This window comes from Chrysemys picta, chromosome 3, assembly GCF_011386835.1.
Source record: "Chrysemys picta bellii isolate R12L10 chromosome 3, ASM1138683v2, whole genome shotgun sequence".
Lineage (NCBI taxonomy): Eukaryota > Metazoa > Chordata > Testudines > Emydidae > Chrysemys > Chrysemys picta.
Window position 1 is genome coordinate 142,188,545 of NC_088793.1, and position 23,585 is coordinate 142,212,129.

At 44.3% G+C, this 23,585-nt stretch overlaps 2 protein-coding genes across 6 annotated transcripts in view; one reads left to right on the forward strand and one right to left on the reverse strand.

Annotated features, from left to right (window-relative positions):
* Positions 1-16,971, forward strand: part of SLC30A6 (solute carrier family 30 member 6) — a 44,509-nt gene extending 27,538 nt beyond the window's left edge. For all 5 annotated transcript variants that reach the window (XM_008174232.4, XM_024110796.3, XM_065589191.1 and 2 more), the window contains 7 exons: positions 809-903; positions 3,914-3,962; positions 12,181-12,300; positions 12,602-12,704; positions 13,106-13,153; positions 13,840-13,908; positions 15,732-16,971. In XM_008174232.4, coding sequence (XP_008172454.1) covers positions 809-903; positions 3,914-3,962; positions 12,181-12,300; positions 12,602-12,704; positions 13,106-13,153; positions 13,840-13,908; positions 15,732-16,229 — 982 coding nt within the window. In that variant the 3' untranslated portion in view covers positions 16,230-16,971. The remainder of the gene's footprint in view (positions 1-808; positions 904-3,913; positions 3,963-12,180; positions 12,301-12,601; positions 12,705-13,105; positions 13,154-13,839; positions 13,909-15,731) is intronic.
* Positions 16,972-19,472: 2,501 nt separating this feature from the next.
* QPCT (glutaminyl-peptide cyclotransferase) overlaps positions 19,473-23,585 on the reverse strand; it is a 29,272-nt gene continuing 25,159 nt past the window's right edge. The window contains exons 6-7 of the mRNA XM_005296238.5: positions 23,240-23,356; positions 19,473-21,456 (exon numbers count right to left, since the gene is read on the reverse strand). Of these exons, the coding sequence (XP_005296295.2) occupies positions 21,311-21,456; positions 23,240-23,356 (263 nt within the window). The 3' untranslated portion in view covers positions 19,473-21,310. The remainder of the gene's footprint in view (positions 21,457-23,239; positions 23,357-23,585) is intronic.

Here is a 23,585-nt window from a genome sequence, read left to right on the forward strand (position 1 = left end):
GAAGCATGAAAGGACATATGAATCTTTAGCGCATCTGGCATGTAAATATCTTGTGACACCAGCTGCAACAGTGCCATGCGAACACCTTTTCTCACTTTCAGGTGATATTGTGAGCAAGAAGCAAGAGGCATTATCTCTTGCAAAAGTAAACAAACTTGTTTGTCTGAGTGACTGGCTGAACAAGAAATAGGGCTAAGTGGACTTGCAGGCTCTAAAGTTTTACATTGGATTATTTTTTAATGCAGTTATTTTTGTAATTTCAACTGTCATGATAAAGAGATTGCAATACAGTACTTGTATTATTAGGTGAATTGAAAAATACTATTTCTTTTGTTTTTTACAGTGCAAATATTTGTAATCAAACATAAATATAAAGTGAGCACTGTACACTTTGTATTTTGTGTTGTAATTGAAATCAATATATTTGAAAATGTAGAAAACATCCAAAAATGTTTAAATAAATGGTATTCTATTATTAACAGTGCAATTAATCACAATTAATTTTAATCACCTGATTAGTTTTTTAAATCGCTTGACAGCCCTAATTATTTGTATATTTTTATTTATTAAAATTTCTCTTTTGAGGTTGTAAAGTTAATTGAGAATTGAATTAAGCCTGACTTTACCACAAATAACATTTATCAATATTGTATATTTTAAAATGATTGCTGTTGGTTATTAAATATTCAACTGGAATTTATCATACTGGAGAATGTTCAGAAGTGTTTCATTAATGACAGTTTAACTTTGTAACATCACAGGTGGGTATTGTGAAAAATGAAGATTAATCTATTTTTCCTCTCTTTAGGGGACGATTGTTGGTTGGTACTTTCGTGGCTCTCTTTTTCAACTTGTTTACAATGCTTTCCATTCGGAATAAGCCTTTTGCTTATGTGTCTGAAGGTATGTGTTGAGTGAACTGTGACAAGATTCAAGGAAAGGCAATGAATATTAACAGTTTTCTTCCAAATATATTTTTTGTTAGATAAGAAATACAATTGCCATGTATGTCATTTCTAATAGTTCAATAAATCTAATTAAAAGGTTTTGAATTGGAGGCAGTCTCCTCATTTGTCATGTACTAAGTCCATAGGGGGGACAGAGAGTAGTACACCATCATCAATATGGTAAATTGAGTGTAATTTCAGATGTAGCTACTACTTCGCTGTATTTAAAACAAATGTAAGAAGCACTTCTTCACACAACTCTCAGTCAACCTGTGGAACTTGTTGCCAGGGGATGTTGTGAAGGCCAAAAGTATAATGGGTTCAAAAAAGAATTAGATAAATTCATGAAGGACAGGTCCATCAAAGGCTATTAGCCGTGATGGTTAGGGATGCAACCCCATGGTCTAGGTGTCCCTAAACCTCTGACTGCCAGAAGCTGGGACTGGACAGCAGGGTATGGATCCCACGATAATTGTCCTATTCTGTTTTTTCCCTCTGAAGCATCTGGCATTGGCCACTGTCAGAAGACAGGATACTGGGCTAGATGGAACATTGATCTGTCAGAGTGTGGCCATTCTTATGTTAAGATACATATTAGTTTCTTCTTCTGTTTTAGCTCCTTTATTCAACCAGTAAAATTTTAATGTGGGCAATCTTACAATGATACAGACAGACTTGTACAGATATTTAAATTTTTGTTAATAAAGCCCACCTTCTTTATACAGCTTATTCCTTGGAGTTTTTAGTCTTTGTATTGTAAAATCACAATCATTCTCACTAATTGAGCATTATGGAAATTTGCAAATTGAGTGAATGCATAAAGGCTTTTTTAAAAGGCTGTTGCATCACAAAATATATTTGTTTTGGTTAGTGTAGTTTTAATTACTTATAGTATTTTATATGTAACACACTAATGTGGAAAAGCAGAGTGAACTGAGCAGGGAGCCAGGAACTCCTAAATTCTAACCCTGACTTCCAGATTGAAGCTCAACCATTCTATACCACATTTTCCACATCAGTAAAATGGGAGTAATAATATTTGCTTTATATGGGCTTTGTGAGGATTAATTAATTTTAGTGCTCCCCTTCATAAATGTAGAGTTGTATTAGTGCTTATTACTATTTATAATTTGTGTTGTATATTTTGAAAGTAAACTACTTAATCTAAGACTCATTACAGCTGTCTTCTTAGAGAAGGGATGAGATCTACATTTTTCAGGAAAATTGAGTTTTGTAGACTAGCTTCAAAGTCAGAATTAGCAACGTTCTACATTACCGTCATGATTTGCTTTTGACCAGATCCCCCACAAGGAGCTAGAAAGGAAAATAATTAACTATGTGGTGAAGAACCAGAAACCTGTGATACATTTAATTTTTGTTTAAATTCATGTGATAGGAAACAGTCACAGTAAATGGTTCTTAGTTATAACAAAGACAGATGGAGTATTCCTAGGGTCTGTGTGGGGATGTAGAGGAAGCTGTAGACAAGGAGATGGTGAAATGTGCTGATAACAATTATTTAGGCTAGTGAAAACTTAAGGAGGATTGTGGAAAAACTCGAGAGACTTAGGCTGGGTCTACACTACCCGCCTGAATCGGCGGGTAGAAATCGACCTCTCGGGGACGCGACAATCGATCCCCGAATCGACGCTCTTACTCCACCAGCGGAGGTGGGAGTAAGCGCCGTCGACGGGAAGCCGCAGAGGTCGATTTTGCCGCCGTCCCTACAGCGGGGTAAGTCGGCTGCGATACGTCGAATTCAGCTACGCTATTCGCGTAGCTGAATTTGCGTATCTTAAATCGACCCCCCCCGTAGTGTAGATGTAGCCTTAGTCAAATGGTGTTGGGTATCAAGGTGGAAGATGATTAACTGGGATCAAGGCAAGGTACTGAAAAACTATCTAAATTTCTCTTGTGTAACTGTGCACTGCCCCCCTCTCCCCCTTACACTAGGGTTGGCAATTTTGGTTGGATGTAGTCATGGAGATTTAATAACATGATATAATCTTTAATTAAAGATCAATCTTTAATTATTGGAGACTCCAGGCCAATCCTGGAGGGTTGGCAACCCTAGGGTAAGGGGTGGGGATTGAGGAAAAAGTTTGGGGGCTACAGTTTTAGGGTATAACCCTGTCATCTGAGTAGGGGTCAGAGAGGAATTTTGGCCACCAAATTTGAGCATTGCTGAATTGATTAGATGCCCTGCGTGAGGCCTTCAGCATATATTGGGTGTTGGCTACTGTTGGAGGCAGTATATAGGCACTGATCTGATCCACTATACTAATTCCTATGTGCCTGTAGGCATACAACAAATGTTACTGTCTGAGCCTCAGTTAGAAAGGTGTATTGATTTTATTTATTTATTTATTTTGCAATTTGTTTAGGAGAGCTGGATTAAATGGCTCAAAGGTGGTGGTTTTTCCCCCACATCTAATTCACATGCTGTGTTCTAGGGTGGATAATGCTGTAGCTGCCTGTATTTGCAAAAAATTCCCTTCAACATAGTTACAGGGCCAGACTGTGCTCCCTTTCCTCATGTTGGTGAGCAGCTACGTGCATGAATAGTCCCATTGATGTCAATAGGACTACACACGTGATTTTCTGCACACAAGTGTGTGTGTATAAGGGGAGGGTTTACAAGTAGTGTGCTCCCATAGAGAGCCCAAGTTTGTATGCATTTAGAAGTTAACAAAGGCAATATTTTCTTTAAAAATAAACAGTGAAGTCTGCAGTTGCACTTGAAATTAATCCAATTCAGATGTTGCATGAGAAAAGGTTTCTAACCAACCACAGGCCAGAAAATGTTCTCCTTTCTCAAGTGATATTTGACACTCTGATCATTGTGATCTAATGTTAAGATGGATTATTCACTCATTTTTACTACTTCCTTACATTATTTTTTAAAAACACACCTTAAGATGAATTGTTGTTCTGATTATAATTGGTACCTTTGTGTTTTTGTGAAGCTGCTAGTACGAGTTGGCTTCAGGAGCATGTTGCAGATCTTAGCAGAAGGTAAGGCTTCGTGATATTTTTTTCATAATAGCTAATACTTAAGTCAATATTAGTCATCTTATGTCATACCAAGTCATTTTTAACTGCATCACATTGTATAGGGCACTCTGACCAGGGATTGAGACATAAGCTTGGTATTAAAACATTTCTGCTGTCTCTCTTGCTCAGCAAATCTGAGTAACGTTCCTCAAATGAGTGAAGATAATTCTATCTCCAGCAAGGCCACTCTGAACTGCATTTCCTAGCAGCCATTAGGGCTGCTTCACAGCTCAAAATACTTCATTTAAACATAAGAATTTTATGGGGACGTCTCACTTAGTCCAGCAGGAAGATGGAAGCCTCCAAAAAGACCAGGCATAGAGACAGGTGCACACTGTTTCTCTCTCAGGTTTTTTCCTTTTATTTTCTTTGTGTCCCAAGCATCAGAGATTCCCCCCCCCCCCCATCCCCCCATTGGCTGCAGGGCCACAACAAGGTCTCTCTTCCAGGAACTGAAACATTGTTTGTCATATTTTTGGCTGTTAACCCTTTTAGTATACACCTCCACCCCGATATAACACTGTCCTCAGGAGCCAAAAAATCTTACCGCGTTATAAGTGAAACCGCGTTATAGCGAACTTGCTTTGATCCGCAGGAGTGCGCAGCCCCCCCCCCCCTCCCCCCCCCGGAGCGCTGCTTTACCGCCTTATATCCGAATTCATGTTATATTGGGCCGTGTTATATTGGGGTAGAGGTGTATTTGGATACTGAATGCCAAATAATACAGATAATTTGCAAATAGCCTTTGCCAGATATTTAAAATATTTATATTTTGAGCCTTACACATCCCTGTGTGAATTGTATGCTGTCAGCAGTACAGATACCTTATATTTAGATAGAACTTTTTACCGTAATGGAGTATGTTAAGCCATATTGCATAACACTTTGGACATGCTGCAAAACCTACCTGTTCCCTAAAGCATTTCAGGAGTGGGGTGGGCAATATGATATAAGGTGTAGTAGAAGGACCGAAAAAAGCACAAGTTCTTCTTCGAGTGCTTGCTCATATCCATTCCATTAGGGTGTGTGCGCGCCGCGTGCACGATCGTCGGAAGATTTTTACCCTAGCAACACCGGCGGGTCGGCTGTGGAGCCCCCTAGAGTGGCGCCTTCATGGCGCTGAATATATACCCCAGCCGACCCGGCGCCCCCTCAGTTCCTTCTTACCGCCCCTGACGGTCGTTGGAACTGGGGAGCGCTGCTTAGCTGTTCTCCACTCTCCCTAGCTTAGTTCGTTATTCGCAGTTATAGTTATAGTTATAGTCCTAGTGTTTATAGTTAAATAGTTCAATAGTTTTAAGAGTTGTCTAGTTGTTATAATAGTTCAGGGGATTAAGGGGGTCGTCTCCCCCTTTCTCCCCCGGCCGCGGGGCCGGGCTCATGCCCAACGCTCCCGGCTTCAAGCTGTGCGCCTCCTGCGCTAAGCCTATGCCCACGAGCGACCCGCACGATTCCTGTCTGAAGTGCCTGGGAGAGTCCCATCAAACAGATAAGTGCAAGATCTGTAAGGCCTTCAGACCAAGGACCAAGAAGGAGCGGGACTTTCGGCTCCGGCAACTCCTGATGGAGGCGGCACTTAGTCCGGACGCTCCATCTACAAGTCAGGCCCCGGCACCTAGCGCCTCGGTGCGCAGTGCCCCGGCGGCACCGGCCATGACGACCACGCGAGTGGCGTCAGATGAGCCTTCCCGGCACCGGACCTCGTCGGCACCGAAAGCACAGCAAGTGCCTCGGCGCCGGTCATTATCCCCAGGGCATAAGAAAGCCCATAAGACGGGGACCTCCGTGCCGAAGACGCTGGCTCCCCCAGTGCCGGGGGTAGAGCCGCGTACGCCGGTGGAGCACCGGAAACAGGTGCCTCCAGCACCGTCGACTCCGGCGCCGAGGCCGTTGAGTCCGGTGCAGACGGCGTCTCCACCGAGGCAGGCGGTGATACAGTGCCTCCCGTCGACGCCAGAGACCTTCACGGCGGCGAGAGACTTAATAGCTCTCACGGAGCCGGCACCGCCTCAACCACTGGCACCGACGGCACCGTTGCCTCGCCCGGTCCAGTCGAGGGGGAAACCTGCCTTGATGCGCCCTCCATCGCAAGGGCTGGAACCTCGGCACCGATCCAGGTCCCGAAGCAGGTCCCCACGCCGCTCGCAGTCCCGGCACCGAATATCACCTCGGCACCGGTCGTACTCGCGGCCAAGATCTTCTTCGCGGCACCGCTCTACGTCTCGGCACCGCTATGATCGTCGGCACCGATCAACGTCGAGACGTAGTTCTCGGCACCGCTACGGTCGCCGCTCGACGTCGAGAGGCCGCTCCCGGTACCGGGCATACTCCAGGTCCTCGTCGAGGTCCAGATCCGACTCCCGGTACCGACGAGGTCATCGGCACCGGTCGCGGTCCCGGCACCGATCGCCGGCACCGCGTGGAGATAGATCATCTCCAGACCGGCACCGTGCGGCACCGCAGCCCACGGGAATCGTCTCGACGCTCTCGGCACCGCCATGGCCATCGAGATCGGGGTCTCGCTCCTCGGAGGACCTCTCGAGATCGGCATACCCCCCTCAAGGGCAAGCCGAGGAACAGGACTTGGGCCATTGGCAGAACATAACAGAGGACCATTCTCATGGCCCATCTCACTGGTCGTTTTGGACCCCGTGGGCGTACCATCAGGCGCAAGGGGCTCCAGTTGCTTCGACCTCTCGCTCCGGTCACTCTGTTAGAAGGGCCCCGGAGTCCACCATCTCTCGGCCTCCGCCAGGGGGCATGGAGGCTTCCGTGTCCGCACCACCTGACGCCCTGGACTCAAGCGCAGGTGATGCTCCGGCCCAGGAGCAGGGAGCCCAGGACCCTCCCTTGGATCCTGTCCCACCGGAGGCATCTTCCTCTTCCTCTCCGGATGAGGCAGTGGCGGGCACATCGTGCACAGGTCCACCTCCAATAGATCTTCGGGCTCACCAAGATCTTCTGCGTCGGATGGCCCATAATATGGACCTGCAGGCGGAGGAGATAGTGGAGGTGCACGACCCCATCGTGAATATCCTCGGAGCGGATGCCCCATCGAGGGTGGCGTTACCCCTGATCCGCACGATACAAGCCAATGTATCTACGATATGGCAGACTCCTGTCTCTATCCCACCCACAGCGAGAGGGGTGGAAAGGAAATACTTTGTTCCGTCTAAAGACTACGGGTACTTGTATACCCACCCCCAGCCGTGTTCACTGGTGGTGGCATCAGTGAACGCAAGGGAGCGCCACGGTCAGCAGGCCGCAGCGCCCAAATCGAAGGAGGCTAAGCGCCTCGATTTATTCGGCCGTAAAGTTTACTCAGCCGGAGGGTTGCAACTTAGAGCGGCTAATCAACAGGCGCTCTTGAGCCGCTATAGCTTTAACTCCTGGAACTCTATGGGGAAGTTCAAGGAGTTGGTTCCCCAAGAGTCCAGGGAGGAGTTTGGAGCCCTGGTGGAGGAGGGTAAGAAGGTGGCTCGGACCTCCTTACAGGCCTCCTTAGACATAGCGGACTCTGCTGCGAGAACCCTGGCCTCAGGTATCGCTATGCGGAGGATCTCCTGGCTCCAGGTTTCGGGTCTGCCTCAGGAACTGCAGCAAACCCTGCAGGATCTGCCCTTTGAAGGACTAGGGCTCTTTTCCGAAAAGACGGACTCTCGCCTGCAGAGCCTCAAGGACTCCAGGACGATCATGCGTTCCTTGGGGATGCATGTTGTGGGCCCTCAGCGCAGGCCATTTAGACCGCAGCCTCAGCGCTTCTACCCCCCCCCGCCTCGTCAGAGACAGGACTCGACCCGGAGGCGAGGGCGAGGTGGTAGAAGAAGGTGGACCGGCCCTCAACCTGGTCAGAACCAGGGGCCACCTAGACCACCTTCAGGCCCCAGGCAGAACTTTTGAAGGTGCGGTCGAGGACGGCGCCCCAGTCATCCCACAGGATCCAGCCCCATCCTTTCGGGATCGCCTTTCCCATTTCCACCGGACCTGGTCCCTTATAACTTCGGACCGTTGGGTCCTTCGCACGGTGGACAGGGGATATGCTATCCAGTTTTCTTCAATCCCCCCCTCCTCCCCCCCTTCCCCGTCCCTCTTCAGGGACCCTTCTCACGAGCAACTTCTTATACAGGAAGTTTCCACGCTCCTTGCTATGGGGGCCATAGAGGAGGTTCCAGTGGAGTTAAGGGGCAGGGGATTCTATTCCCGTTACTTCCTCATTCCCAAGTCCAAAGGAGGTCTGCGACCCATCTTGGACTTGCGTGGACTCAACAAATTCGTAGTAAAGTTGAAGTTCCGCATGGTCTCTTTGGGGACCATTATCCCTTCCCTCGATCCTGGAGACTGGTTCGCCGCCCTCGACATGAAAGATGCATACTTTCACATAACAATTTACCCGCCTCACAGACGCTTCCTGCGGTTCGTGGTAAGCAAGGTGCACTACCAATTTGCAGTCCTTCCCTTCGGCCTATCCTCGGCCCCAAGGGTGTTCACGAAATGTATGGCTGTCGTGGCAGCGTACCTTCGTCGGCAAGGGATACAGGTGTTCCCGTACCTAGACGACTGGCTGGTACGCGGTCGCACCAAAGAACAAGTTCGAGATCACGTCCACATAATAGTGCACACATTCAACAAGTTGGGTATCCTACTCAACAAGGACAAATCCACTCTAGAACCTACCCAGAGAATAGAATTCATCGGCGCGGTTCTAGACTCCAGACGTGCACAAGCCATCCTGCCAGACAATCGCTTTTGCACCATCACGAGCCTCATTCAAGGACTCAAGGCCTTCCCAACTACCACGGTGAGGTCGTGCCTCACCCTGCTGGGTCACATGGCTTCCTGCACGTACGTAACCAGGCATGCCAGACTTCGGCTTCGCCCACTCCAGACCTGGGTGTCATCAAGATACCGCCCACATCGGGACAGCCTGAACATGGTGGTCACGGTCCCGCACTCGGTCCTGACCTCCCTCACATGGTGGCTAGACCACAAGGTGGTTTGCGAGGGGATGCCGTTTCACGCCCCACAACCCTCTCTGCACCTGGTCACAGACGCTTCATCCCTGGGTTGGGGCGCCCATCTCAACGAACACCATACCCAGGGCCTGTGGACTGCACCCCAGATAGCCCTGCACATCAATGTTCGGGAACTGATGGCGGTGCGCCTGGCGTGCCAGGCATTTCTCAATCTCCTACGTGGCCGCTGTGTGTTAGTTCTCATCGACAACACCACCGCCATGTTTTACATCAACAAGCAAGGAGGAGCACGTTCGTCAATGCTATGCCAAGAGGCCATTCGCCTGTGGGACTTCTGCATCGCCCACTCAATCCATCTCACGGCATCGTTCCTCCCTGGAGTCCAGAACACTCTGGCGGACCGACTCAGCAGGTCCTTTCAAACACACGAGTGGTCTATCCGTCCGGACATCATACATTCCGTTTTCCAGAAGTGGGGGTTTCCCCAGATAGACCTGTTTGCATCTCGAGACAACAGGAAGTGCCACGTGTTCTGCTCCCTGCAAGGTCGAGCTCCGGGCTCCCTCTCGGACGCGTTTCTCCTTCCCTGGAAGGACCACCTGTTTTATGCCTTCCCTCCGTTTCCTCTGGTCCACAAGGTACTGCTCAAATTGCGCAGAGACCAGGCACAGGTGATTCTGATCGCCCCAGCGTGGCCGAGACAACATTGGTACACCACGCTGTTGGAGCTCTCGGTTCAGACACCGATCCCGCTTCCATTATGCCCGGACCTCATCTCTCAGGACCACGGCCGCCTGCGTCACCCCGACCTGCAATCACTCCACCTCACGGCGTGGCTGCTCCATGGTTCACCCAGGCAGAGCAGCAGTGCTCGCACTCTGTCCAACAGATTCTGCTGAGCAGTAGGAAGCCCTCAACACGGACCACATACTTGGCCAAGTGGAAGCGGTTCTCCTGTTGGTGCGAACAACGAGCCACGTCCCCGTTGCAGGCACCTATTCCTCTCATTTTGGAATATCTCCTCTCCCTAAAACAGCAAGGGTTGGCGATATCTTCAATTAGAGTTCACCTGGCCGCTATATCGGCCTTTCACCCAGGGGAACTCGCATCCTCGGTATTCTCTAACCCGATGGTCGTTAGATTCCTCAAGGGCTTAGACCGGACGTACCCACAACAACGTCAGCCCGTTCCGACGTGGGACCTCAACCTGGTTCTCTCCAAGCTCACAGGTCCTCCATTCGAGCCACTGGCCACCTGTTCACTTCTGTACCTATCCTGGAAGACAGCCTTCCTCGTAGCCATCACCTCAGCAAGGCGCGTTTCTGAACTCAGGGCGCTTACATCCGAGCCCCCTTACACGGTTTTCCATAAGGATAAAGTGCAGCTTCGTCCACATCCTGCCTTTCTCCCTAAGGTGGTTTCTCCTTTTCATATCAACCAGGATATATTTCTCCCGGTCTTTCATCCTAAACCACATGCTACTCGCCAGGATCAACGTTTGCATTCTCTGGACGTACGCAGGGCCCTGGCCTTCTATATTGACCGCACAAGGCACTTTAGAAAGACGACGCAACTCTTCGTTGCAGTGGCCGACCGAATGAAAGGCTCACCGGTCTCCTCACAACGCCTATCCTCCTGGATTACGTCTTGCATCCGGACTTGCTATGACCTGGCAGGTGTCTCAGCACCGCACCTCACCGCTCACTCCACGAGGGCCCAAGCTTCCTCGACTGCTTTCCTGGCGCAAGTTCCGATCCAGGACATCTGTAGAGCGGCGGTTTGGTCATCAGTCCACACGTTTACAGCTCACTATGCACTAGTGCAGCAGTCCAGGGACGATGCTGCCTTCGGATCAGCGGTTTTGCACACAGCAATGTCTCACTCCGACCCCACCACCTAAGTTGGGCTTGGGAGTCACCTAATGGAATGGATATGAGCAAGCACTCGAAGAAGAAAAGACGGTTACTCACCGTTGTAACTGTTGTTCTTCGAGATGTGTTGCTCATATCCATTCCAAACCCGCCCCCCGTCCCCACTGTCGGAGTAGCCGGCAAGAAGGAACTGAGGGGGCGCCGGGTCGGCTGGGGTATATATTCAGCGCCATGAAGGCGCCACTCTAGGGGGCTCCACAGCCGACCCGCCGGTGTTGCTAGGGTAAAAATCTTCCGACGATCGTGCACGCGGCGCGCACACACCCTAATGGAATGGATATGAGCAACACATCTCGAAGAACAACAGTTACAACGGTGAGTAACCGTCTTTTACTATAATCATAAACAGCTTGATCCTTCAATGAGCTAAACAGATCCTGCAGTACGCTTAAGCACATCCTGAACCTGAGCGCATAGTACCTTATTGGACCAAGCCCTTAATGGTGCAAGTTAGATGAGACAAGATGAAAGGGACTCTGTGTAGCAAGAAGCAGGACTGTGAAGGTCCCATCTCAATGTGTGCACTGGCAAAGAGTCAATAGTTTCTAAGTTGCATAAATAAAAAGTTACAAATGTAAAGAAAAATAATGGTACCGCTGTACAAGGGCTTTGGAAGAGCAACCCTAGGACTACTGTGTAGAGAATTGGGGGGGTTAATGTTTAAAAGATTTAGATAGAGAAGACAATGAGGTTGATTTATTGTATGGCAACTCAGTATTATGGGGAACAGCATAGAAAGCTGTCTTTAAAAAAGTGATTTTCAGATATTGAAAGGGGCTTCCAGAACAAGAGTCTAGGACACACAGTCAGATCTGCTAACAAAAAGGGCATAACACTTGATCGCAGTTTAAATTTGTGGAAATGTTTTCTGAAAGACTGATTACTCTAGTGTACTTTACTGTAATTTTGTCTTCTGTTTTTCCTTGTAAGATTAGAAATCTTTATTTAAAACTGGGAAAGAGTTTAAATATAATTAAGATGCAAAAGATAGGAATGTTCCATGCACAAAGCACTTGATTTTACATTGTGAGTAAGGGGAGGAGACATAAATGGTTCTAGGCCTGAAAATAATTAATCTTTGTAGTTCACAAAGAGGATCATTTAACTTCCAGCAGGAATAAAAAGGCTTTTAACCCAGTCAGCAGCAACATCCTGTCTGCATGATCCTTGAAGTGGGTCTATTGTATGTTGGAGTAGCAGGTGTAGCTTATTAATTCTAGTTTTCCAGCACTTACAACAACTAGCTGACAATTGCTTTTTTCTGTTTTGTTGCAGTCTGTGTGGAATCATTCCAGGGTTGAGCAGCATCTTCCTTCCACGAATGAATCCTTTTGTCTTGATTGATCTTGCTGGTGCTTTTGCTCTTTGCATTACATATATGTTAATTGAAATTAAGTACGTATAATAATTATTTAAATAAATAAGTATTTTAGGGTATAATTCATGGGAAATCTCCTTTTAGGTTTGCAAGCACTGGTCATGTGATAAGCTGAAATTTCACATGTGACATGAACCATAATCATTGAGACACATTTGTTTTTTAAAAGTTGTGTGTTTCAGATACATATGCTTAGTGAATTTTTGCATGTTCTCTCTCTATATCTATACAATGGTGGTCATTTAAAAGAAAAAGCATATGGCTTGCAGATACCCTAGGAAACAAGCACGTCATTTAAAATTACCCTTTTTGTTTCAGCAATTATTTTGCTGTAGATACAGCCTCTGCGATAGCTATTGCTTTGATGACTTTTGGTACCATGTATCCTATGAGTGTCTACAGTGGAAAAGTACTACTTCAGGTGAGACTGTGTCAGAAAATGTTTTAATTTTACCTTTTTAAAAATGTACATGTTTAATGATTTCCACCATTAAACATGTAAATGAAAAATGTTCACAAGAAAGAAATGATACATGATTAAACTCTGAAGAAATTTCTAACGTGAGACAACTATGTATCACGGAATCATAGCAATCACAGATGCAGCCTATAGTTTTGATTGAGTTGTTGCTTTTTTGTTACATATACTATCAGCATTGTGAGTTAAGTAAACTACCCGCTCAAGTAATTACATTTAAAGGACTATACTACTATAAATTATAAAGGCAGCAGACAGATCATAATAAAGTTAATATAACTTTAAGATAGGACCAAATTAGCATCTGTTTGTCTTTATTGTAACATTCTTTTGATTATTTTCAGACAACCCCACCACATGTGATTGGTCAGCTAGATAAACTTATTAGAGAGGTAAGTTAGCGTATAACATGATACATGAGGTGCACAGCAAAGAAGTTCAATACAAAGGTTGAACGTGCATAGTGAGAACCTACCGGTCCTTCAAGTGTTCATCCCACAGAAGATATATCTGACTGCAAATGAAAATTCTACACTTGCACTGTGTGTGTGTGTGTGTGTGTGTGTGTGTGTGTGTGTGTATAAAAGAAATACAAAGCTTACAATCTAATTTAGACAGTACGGTTGATATGTCTTATAGAAATGTTCTAGTTCTTAAATAGGTACAGATTTTATTTAAAATATATTCAATCTTTGATAAATTATCACTGAAAGGGTTTGCAACAATTTGTTTTAAGAAGGCATAAAAGAGGGAGTTCCTTTTATATTTTAACAAATAGAGGAGTTGTAAGCATTCATGAAAGAGCCTGGGTGTCGGAAAAAACAGGTCTTGCTATATGAAGAAATTACACATTTTCAGATAGTGGGAATACATTGGATATAAATATATCTAGGAGTTTAGTGGCATCTTCTTCAATGAAGTCCCTTATGAAAATTTAATTGAAGGGAGAGTCCACAATGCAAAATGAAATATTGACAATATCATCTACAGCTCAGCCATCTAAACAAATCTACATTTCTAAAAGACTGGAAACATTTTCTTTAATGATAATTTACCACATATTTGTGTTTTAAATTAGGTTTCCACTTTGGATGGTGTCTTGGAGGTTCGAAATGAGCATTTCTGGACATTGGGCTTTGGTACTTTGGTATGTTTTGTGCCATATTGTCTTGTTTTTTAAAAAGGGAACATTATCTTTACTTCATTATCTTTATCTTTGCAACAAGATGCAATTTTTGGTTATATACAGAGGCATCATGTCACAGATCCACCATAACAATCTTTTGCTAAAGAAGTGCACATCACAATTCAGAGTGGTATCATAAATGTAGAACTATTTTATATCTAGAAAGAGAACAATACCTCTAGCAGCAAATTCATGCGTTTCTTACTGTAGGCTAAATTATAGCTTGGTACTTGTAGGATTTTTTTATTCTTTTTAAAGTGCTCCCTCCATGAAATCTTTGCTTTGAACCATGCTTTGATAACCAGTTTTCAGACTTGTCAGAGGACGTGAGAGTTGAATCTTCTTGGTGTAGTAATCATTGACTTATACAACAACTTTGGAGTAAAGCTACCATTTTGGATCCTTAAAAATTCTTCCAAATGTCATTAATGATTAGTGCCAAATCAATTGATATGGGATTCTCCTATGGCTTTATCTTATGGGAAGTTAATATGAATTGTCTCTGAGGAAGAAAAAGCTCAGCTATGAGAAGTGAAAAGGAAAATATGGTCTCTTCAACTGAACCATATGTGCTCTAGCAATCCTAAAACAGAAGTAGAATTCCTGTACTACAGAGGAGCACCTAATAAGATCCTAAATGGAAAATATGGAGTTTATTAAAACTTTCGAACAGCTGTTTTTTCTTCTGTGATATAAAATGGACACACAAAGGAAATTATTACTGAAACTAAAGCGGGGGATCAGGTACTCAACGACAGCCAGGAATTAAGAGTCCTTTAAAACTTTTCTCTCCTTTTTCTTCTCTTAGCATGTCATACCCTGAAAACATAGGAGCTTCTTGGCCAAAGTTAACTTACCCAAATTTGCTGATAAGGAAAGGGAAGCTCTGTAGTCCCCTATTCTGTTACCTGAAATACCAGATGTTACTGAACTACTGAAGTCATGCAGTGGGAATAAATTGGACTCAGTGGATTCTCCACAAATTTTTACAAAACCTTTGCACCTCAGCTTGTCTGTTTATTTGGCACCTTCCAATCTGCAGTGAAATTGGAGTGATGCCCAAGATCTGCCTACACTCTTGCTAGTTAGTGCTACCAGAAAGAAAACCAGCCATTAACTGCATTTGCTGTAGGTCAAATTCTTTGTTAGATATGGATGCAAAAGGCAAATGAGGGACAAAACTTTGTTTCCCGTGCTGTCTGCAGTACTAGTTCAAGTTACGGGAAAGGGAAATGTTAGTAAGGGTCAGGCAGGCATACACCACACACTGATTATATCCGGTAGTGTAATCACTTCAGACACTGAGGCAGTGCTTCTGTTTTTACCTTACCTTCAAGCTCACCTGGTACAGGTGTTGTCTCTTGCATTCAACAGCAGCACAATGACATACTTTTCTCAACTTGGAGTTTGTTTTAATGCTCTTTCTTCTTCTCTCCACCTGCTCCTGTCATGTTACAGCTTCTGTCCTCACTTCACTGTTAACTATAAACAATATTTAACACCAAGTGCATAATGTTTTAATAATCTAAATTTCCCAGATATGAATCTCAGCCTATCACCATTCCCAGTGTTTTGACCTCATGGACATTTGTCCTCATCATAGAATTACTTAAGTGTGGCTCTGATCAGTAGTCTCCACTGATGCTCCACAGTAGTCTCCACGTTTGTGCAGAATAAGATACTGCTTAGCTCTCCTTGTAGTTAAAATGTTTAATGCAAATCAGGATCTCTACCTAAAAGTCTTATAACAGCCTGGTTGGTTTTTGTTTTGGTTCACTTTCTAGGCTGGATCAGTACATGTACGAATTCGAAGAGATGCTAATGAACAAATGGTACTTGCTCATGTGACTAATCGACTGTATACTCTAGTCTCTACTTTGACTGTTCAGATTTTCAAAGATGATTGGATCAGACCTACCTTAACATCTGGGCCTATTGCAAACAATATGTTGAATCTTTCAGATCATCATATTATTCCAATGCCACATTTAAAGGCTACTGATAATTTGAACCCTGTTACATCCACTCCAGCTAAACCTAGCAGCCCACCTCCAGAATTTTCTTTTAACACACCGGGCAAAAATATGAACCCAGTTATCCTTTTAAACACTCAGACAAGACCCTATGGATTGGGCCTTAATCATGGATCTGTACCTTACAGCAGTGTATTCAATCAAGGACTTGGAATTCCAGGGATGGGAGCAACTCAAGGATTCAGGACTGGTTTTACAAATGTCCCAAGCAGATATGGAACTAGCACTCGAGGTCAACCCCAGCCATAATAAACTCTATTATGCGTTATTTATTGTACATAAGGGTATTGATTTAATTTTTTTTATTGCCCAGTTTTTGTAAACCATTAGACCATTCTAAATTACTGGGATCAATTGTATTGTTTATATTCATTAAACAGTTAATTGCATTTCCACTTTTTTATGTTAGTATATATGATGCAACAAATTTTTGACAGACTTGTGAAACTTGCAAATAGTTTTTACAGCTACTGAATTTATTCACATGCAGATTTTCTATTCACCTTTCTTTTTTCTCCAATAATGTGCCGAAGTATAACATGAACATAGTTTCATGAGAGAGCAAAATTGTGAAGGCGGAGCATCCTCCATTCTTTTTAACTGCGAATTGTTTCTGAATTGTTTTACTGAATGATTGTGCAACAGCAGTGATTCATCTGTTCTGCCCCAGTTCTCATTTCTTTTCTTAAAAATTATGATCGCTGTTTGATCGATCTTTGGCAAAGTCAGTTAGATTTTCCTTGGTTGGAAAAGTATTTTTTCTCAATACACATTTTACTGTCCAGTATAAGGACAAACTAAGACTTTTAAATTTCTTATTGACATTAAGGAATCATTTATTATATAATTTTATTTCTTGTTGATTTTATTGAGGTACAAAATGTTCATCAACTGTTTTCTTGTAACTGTTTCATACTTATATTTGTATTTTTTTAATTTAATTGCAGAATTACATGACAGTATACTGGGAAATAAAATATTAGAAACTCCACATTCTAGAAGCACCTCTTTCTTACCTATGGCCACTCCTGTAACAGTATGAACCAGATAAATGACTTTGGGCATGCACAGTGGATGGCTCACTCTTGATAAGCCACTAGTGCATCCTTCAGATTGTTGAAAGTGCCCTTTCATTCCATTGTGACTTTATATTTCACCTGTAGAGCTTCAGAAAACAGTTCACCATTTATAAAGCTAGTTCACAGGGATAGTATACATCAATGGTGCAGAAAAAGAGAACGCAGTATATGGCAGTGATGCTCTGCGTTTGTGGTACTGAGGGCCATATTGGCAACATGACTGCCTAATTTTCATGTACACTTAACTGTTTTTTTAAATTTTTGTAAATAACTTTATATATGACACTTCTGATACAAGATTTTTGTCATTCTTTTGCTTTTGCTAATTGTATTTTAAATTTCACTGTTAGCTGGTCACAATCAATGTGTTTGGTATCTAATCACACAAAAAAGCAAGTATCTGTGTATGTTAAATGGGAAATGCTGATTTTAATTGTATTCACTCTCATGGCCATGAGACTGCTGCCCCAGCAGGATGACATGCAGGGTTTGTGTGGACTGTATTTTGTTGTGCAGAGGAGACTGGGAGGATTCCACCTAGCAGACGATTCTGGTTTAACCAGTAAATCCACTCCAAATGCAATCTCACAGGGTAGTGAGTGCTGCAATGGAAGTAAGCAAATTGTATGGCCTGACTGGATCTGAGAAATTGTAAATTCTTGGACAGTCTTTTTTTGTTTGTGGATAGAGTTCCTACCAGAATGAGCTCCATAACTGGGGCTCCTATGCATTACTCATTGCAATACAAGTTAAGTAATACATTGTCATCAGAGAGATCCTTTGTGTAACGACACTTAGTGCTTTTCCCTCTTTGTTATAACCAGCACCACACACACTTTTTCAAAGGCTCTGGTAGCGGCCACTGCATCCCTACAGGAACCAAAGATTCAAGAGCTGTCATATTTAGATGACTGACTGGTAGCAGCTCTATCCAAGCAGGAGGTCCAACCAGCAGTTTTACAAGTTGTGGATCAGCAGATGGCCTGGAGTTCATCATCTTTGCTGTGTCCCACCTGGGCACAGTATTCGCCATGCAGATAGGGAAGGGGAGATGCTGTCCAGATGCCAGATCTTTTATACAAAGATGAACTCAGTTTCCAATGTGCTCTGAATTGGCTCCACCACCAACCTCCTGCCATTTGTCTTCTGAGGGAATGGTAAGTGATGACCCTGACTTTCTTCTACCAAGTGTTTTTTCTCTGGGTGTCTGTTTGATTGGACCAATGAGACCCCCACCCCAAACTGTGCTTTTGATTTGTCAGTCAGTTTAGGGTTTCCTCTGGCTAAGTCTGCCTTTCGCTGCTGTCTAGGCTTTTAAGTGTTCTGGGTCACTCATACCTTCCAGCACCTGCTCTCTTCCAGCTGCACTGTGGACCATCTTTGCTGAGGCCTTCCTCCATTCTGGATCTGAGACTTGTGCCATTCCAGGTAAGCCTCTTTTGATGAGCCCTAGGGCCTGGAAACTCTTTAGGTCGGGTCCCTAGTTCTCTTATGAGCCCAGGGGACGAGTGTCACCTGAACCACTGGACCGTCTTGTCATGGCCAAAAATAGTCTTCCCCAGAGCTGAGCTATTGCAGCCCATTGAAGTCAATGAGATCTATGTCTGCTAAGTGCCTTTCAGTTCAGGCCCTAAATAGGGAGCTGGTAGCAAAGGGAAAAAGGGACACTGCCTGGGGCTAGCCTGAGGCCTCCCTCCTCCCCCCCCCCCCCCCCCAGACTGGCCTAAGCCTTGCGTGCCTCCCCCCTGCACGGCACTGTCGTCAGGCACTGGCCCAAGTCATTCCCCACCCACCCAGTGCAGTGCTGGCCTGCGCTGCTCCCCTCCCCCCCCCCCACCTTCATGGGGCTGGCCCGAGCCGCTAATCCCCCTTGGTCTGCGCCACTCACCCCATAGCCCATGCGGGGCCAGCCCAAGCTGCTTGCCCAACCCCTCTCCCCGCTCATGTGGGGCTGGACTGGCCCAAGCCGCTTGCCCGAGTCATCCCCTCCGTTCTTCCATGTTCCTCCGTGCCCTGCTAGGGGTGGCACCCCGCTTTTCTTGGTAAAATTGGGCATTTGTCCCATTTGCTCTTGACAGCTTGATGATCAGTTGGCAAGAGCGAACAGGACAAATGCCCAGTTTTGCCAAAAAAGTCAGGACAGCCGGGCCAGGACTTAATAAAGGGACTGTCCCGGTCAAAACAGGACATATGGTCACCCTTAGCAAAGTGAATAAAAATTTACCTTCAGAGGAAACCTCAGACACTTCAGAAAGCTGGTGGTGTCAGCTAGTGACACAGGAATAAAAGTGTAGCACTTTTCTCAGGAGCAGTGGGGACCCTTAAATGCGCCATACTGATTTTGTAGGTCACACTTCAGACGGGAGTACATTTTTATGGGTGAGTTAGTGTAAAATAATGAATAGACTTGTAGGAATTTATAATTTCAGGCAGTTTCTTAGTAACAGCATCTAACCACATATATGTCATACATGTTACAAATGCCAATACATTTTATTTTCAGAGGCCTTACAGAGCATGAAACCACAGCAAACAAACCACTTTTTAAAAATTAATAACTTAGAAGCCTTTAAACACATGACAGTTTCTGTACCTTTCCCTTTTGTTAATACTTCTTCTCTGCCTAGTGACATTGTATAGGTGTCTTATATACCACTTGGATATTAGCGTAACCTTATTAATGTTCAAACCTCAAATGATTAAAACTTAAAATTATTCTCATAACCTGTAAAACATGCACGTACTAGCAATGACTCCAAATAATTTTTATTTAATATGACAACTTTTATTGTACATTTATTTTAAAATTAGATAAACAGGTGTTTAAGTTTATTGTGCTCTGTTTTAGAAAATGCATCCAGATTATTGCATCTTAATAGGAGGATGTAACGTTTAAAAATCTCATTTTAAAAAATCTTGCCTTTGTTACAAACAGTGACTTAAATTATTAAAATTGAAAATTCTTTAAAATCCATCGTGTGCTGTTTTTACCTTTTGCATTTCTCTCAACTTGGACAATGAAAATAGAAGATCAAAATTTCGTTTTCAGGTTCTCATAATAGCACAATGCTGCAACTTTGTGTTGCAAACACTGCAAGGGAATGTTCAGTGCCTTTAAAGTTTCTATTGGAATTTGAAGTTATGGAAATATTGATCTTAGCTTTAGAAAAGCTTATTTGTATAAAATCTAAAATACAGGCCAGTGCCATGGCAATTATCACTCTTGGGATGTTTTTGTTTGCTCCTCATTGTGTGGTGTTTAGACTCTCATTCTTTGGAACCTTACACCTACTCTAATGTTTATTTCATTAGCGCCACTAGTCTACAGCTTGCATTGTATTTAAAAATCCTGTAGTTTTAAAAAATGCACACAATTAAAATGTGATCAGTTCTGCTTTTGCTTTGTGCTGCAATACCACCACTCCCTGGTGGGTTCTGCAAGGGCTTATTTATTTTGGGACAAACTGTGGTTGACTCTTGCATGGATGCACAGTGTGTGCAGGAACTCTGCTCTTCCCCCTCCCCACCCCCCCAATAGCCACTCTTCTCTTACATGCCTGTGCAAGGGCAGAGCATAGGTGTAGTTCCTGCCCCCACGTTGAGCACAAACCTACCACCTCACAAAGGACAGGACAGGAAGAAGACAATATTTATGGTCCTTTCTCTGCTTCATGGGGATTAAGCACATGATCTTTTGTTTTAAGGTGTGCTTCCCTTGGCATGCCAGGAATTCTGGAAGCTCCTTCTGGGGTGGGGTAGCTCCACACCATTCTCAAAACAGGCATAATCTGAACACTTATGGTTGGTAATGAGCTCTGAATTTCCATCTTTGGACTTTTAAAAGTTATTCATTCTATAAAAACTGCAGCTAAACCCTAAACTAGGAAGTATTTGCATTCAGGATCTGGATTCTGTTTAGTTTTAATGTCTAGACTAAAAACATTGATAGTGACATGGAAAAATTCAGGTTTCCCTTTTCTCTCCTCAGGTCAGATGTGGAGGACCAGGTTCTTTTCAGGCTGTTTAAAGGCATTTTTAAACAATTCTTGTTTAAAGGCATTTTTATCTGACTTAACTGGACTATGAAGCCAAAGACAGCTGACCTCTGACTAACAAGAGTTGTCATCACATCATGCTTTACTTTAGTGCTCTCCATAACAGTTCTCTCGTGGTGAGAGATGATTAAGAACTTGATGCTTGGGGCTGGTAGCAGTATTTAAAACAGAGCAGTGCTTCAGAGCCACTGTGCTATCACAGATTGAGATATTCCAGCACAAACACTTGTAGGATTTTGTTGAGGTTGTCAACGGTGGGTTTGTTGAGGTTTTGTTCATTGTCCTCCATAGTGTGCCACACCTTAGGGAAAGGGGATGGGATCAAGTGAAGAATTTGAACCCCTGAAAGAGAGGAAGGAATTTGAAGGTAGCACACAGGCCTTTTGGGTGAGTAAATTAGCAAGCATTACAGTACAAGTGGAGCACCTAAGTCATTTGGAATCCAGGGCTATAGTCAGACTATTACTCAATATAGTGACTCCATAACAAGCTGGTATCTCTAGAGCTTCCTTCTATTGTTCCTCTTACCCAGCTTGTGACTACAGAAGCTCACCACTTACACTGTATAATTCCTAAAATTAACGAGGAGTCTGGTGGCACCTTAAAGACTAACAGATTTATTTGGGCATAAGCTTTCGTGGGTAAAAAAACCCACTTCTTCAGATGCATGGAGTGAAAATTACAGATGCAGGCATAAATATACTGACACACAAAGAGAAGGGAATCTTCTGTTCGTCTGTAAGATGCTACCGGACTCCTCGTTGTTTTTGTGGATACAGACTAACACGGCTACCCCTCTGATTCCTAAAATTAGTCTCCTTTCCTTCCCAGCACTCTTTTTAAAAATACTTGTGAGAATAGGTATGGTTGGACTGTCACAGCAGCTCTCAGCCTTGCAGTCATGCTCCTACTGTGCTTACCTGAGAGCTGCGGAGGACATATTGTAGCCACTGTAGCTTTCCCCCAGGGCAACCCTGAATGGGCCTATTGTAGCGCAATGTTAGCCTTGCTCTGTTCTACATAGCAAGTATCCAGTTCCCTGATTGGGATTGGTTGGGATGCCTTACCTACCCCATTACTGCCTGGTATAATGGAGCACCCTTTGTTACACTAAGCAACCAGAATTCCCAGCATGATGGCTCTGTAATGCTGGTTAGTTGAAAGCCTCAGGCACCAAGCCATTGGAGGAGTGGGGGTGGTTGTGGGAGGGACAATGAAATTTATTCTCCACCTACCACTCTTCCCCTCCCCCCATCCTGTTCCCTACCACCCCCTTGTTCACACGGCTACCAGCTCCCCAAAAGCAAACAGGTAAGATGCACCTCTCTCTGCTTCCTACCCATGATGTTAGAGGAGCTTGTCACCTGCAGTGTCTGGTGACTATAGTGGCTCTTCTCCACCTTTTCACTGGGACTTCTTCTTGGTATCCTTGCCATAGCTCACACATGGAAGGTGTTGAACAGGCTATGCCTCAGTGGCACCTGCCCTGCTTTCTTCAACTATGAGCTGTACCATACTGTGCTCCTCACCCTACTCAGTTGTGCATGATCTGACCTTCAGAGGAGCTTGGGTTGGACTGAACCCCAGTTTTGCATTTGCCAACGCCCTGCAGCTGGCTAGAGTGAACACACGAGTGGCAACAGAAGCAGGCTGGGGATTAGTACAAGCCTCATAATTAAAGTAGGGAGGAATAAACACTAGAGAACCCAGTGAAAAAGTTCCTGGGATTGTCTAAGGCTCTCAATATCAGCTCAATCAAAGCTCTAAGCCAAGTTCCCCTTTTATGCTTGTGAAATGCCAAGGTGAAGAAGAATAGATTATTTCACTAGTCTCAATTGTGCTGTAACAAACTGGCTAGTGTGTGTACTGAGCTTCCTTTGAGCTCAGATGGTGGGGAGCTGTGCTTTTGGAAAAGGAAGATCTGTGTTCTACTGCTATGAAATGTCTTTGGGATCAGTGGTGCTTAGCCCCTCTGAAAATGTATTTAGGAGCCTCAGATTTAAGGAGCTAGGTTAGCAAATGCTCGCCTATACACAATGCTCACTTGCTTAAAATAAGCATCTGCCCCTGAAATTACAATAAACTCGTACACTAATTAGGAAATATTCAAAATGGATTCCAGTACCTCTTCTTAAAAATGGAATGTGGTCATCCTCAATCAACCTTGGAGCGGTGTTACCCCGGAAATACTGCCTTTCAGAAGGGTGATTCTTCAGCAAACCCAAGCCATGTAGCTTTCGTTCTAAAATTCACAATTGAAACAAAGTTTAAATTATACTTGACAGTAAAATATTCTTCAAATAATATAGTCAACTGAACAACTTTTCTCGTGTAGTATAGGATATTTTTCACATCAAAGAGGGAAAAACAATTGGAAACAATTATTTGTGTTCACCTGGCATCAGTCAGTGGAGGAAGATGGCTGTTATTTCCCCACCTGTAAAATGAGGATAACTGAAGCACGGAGGGGG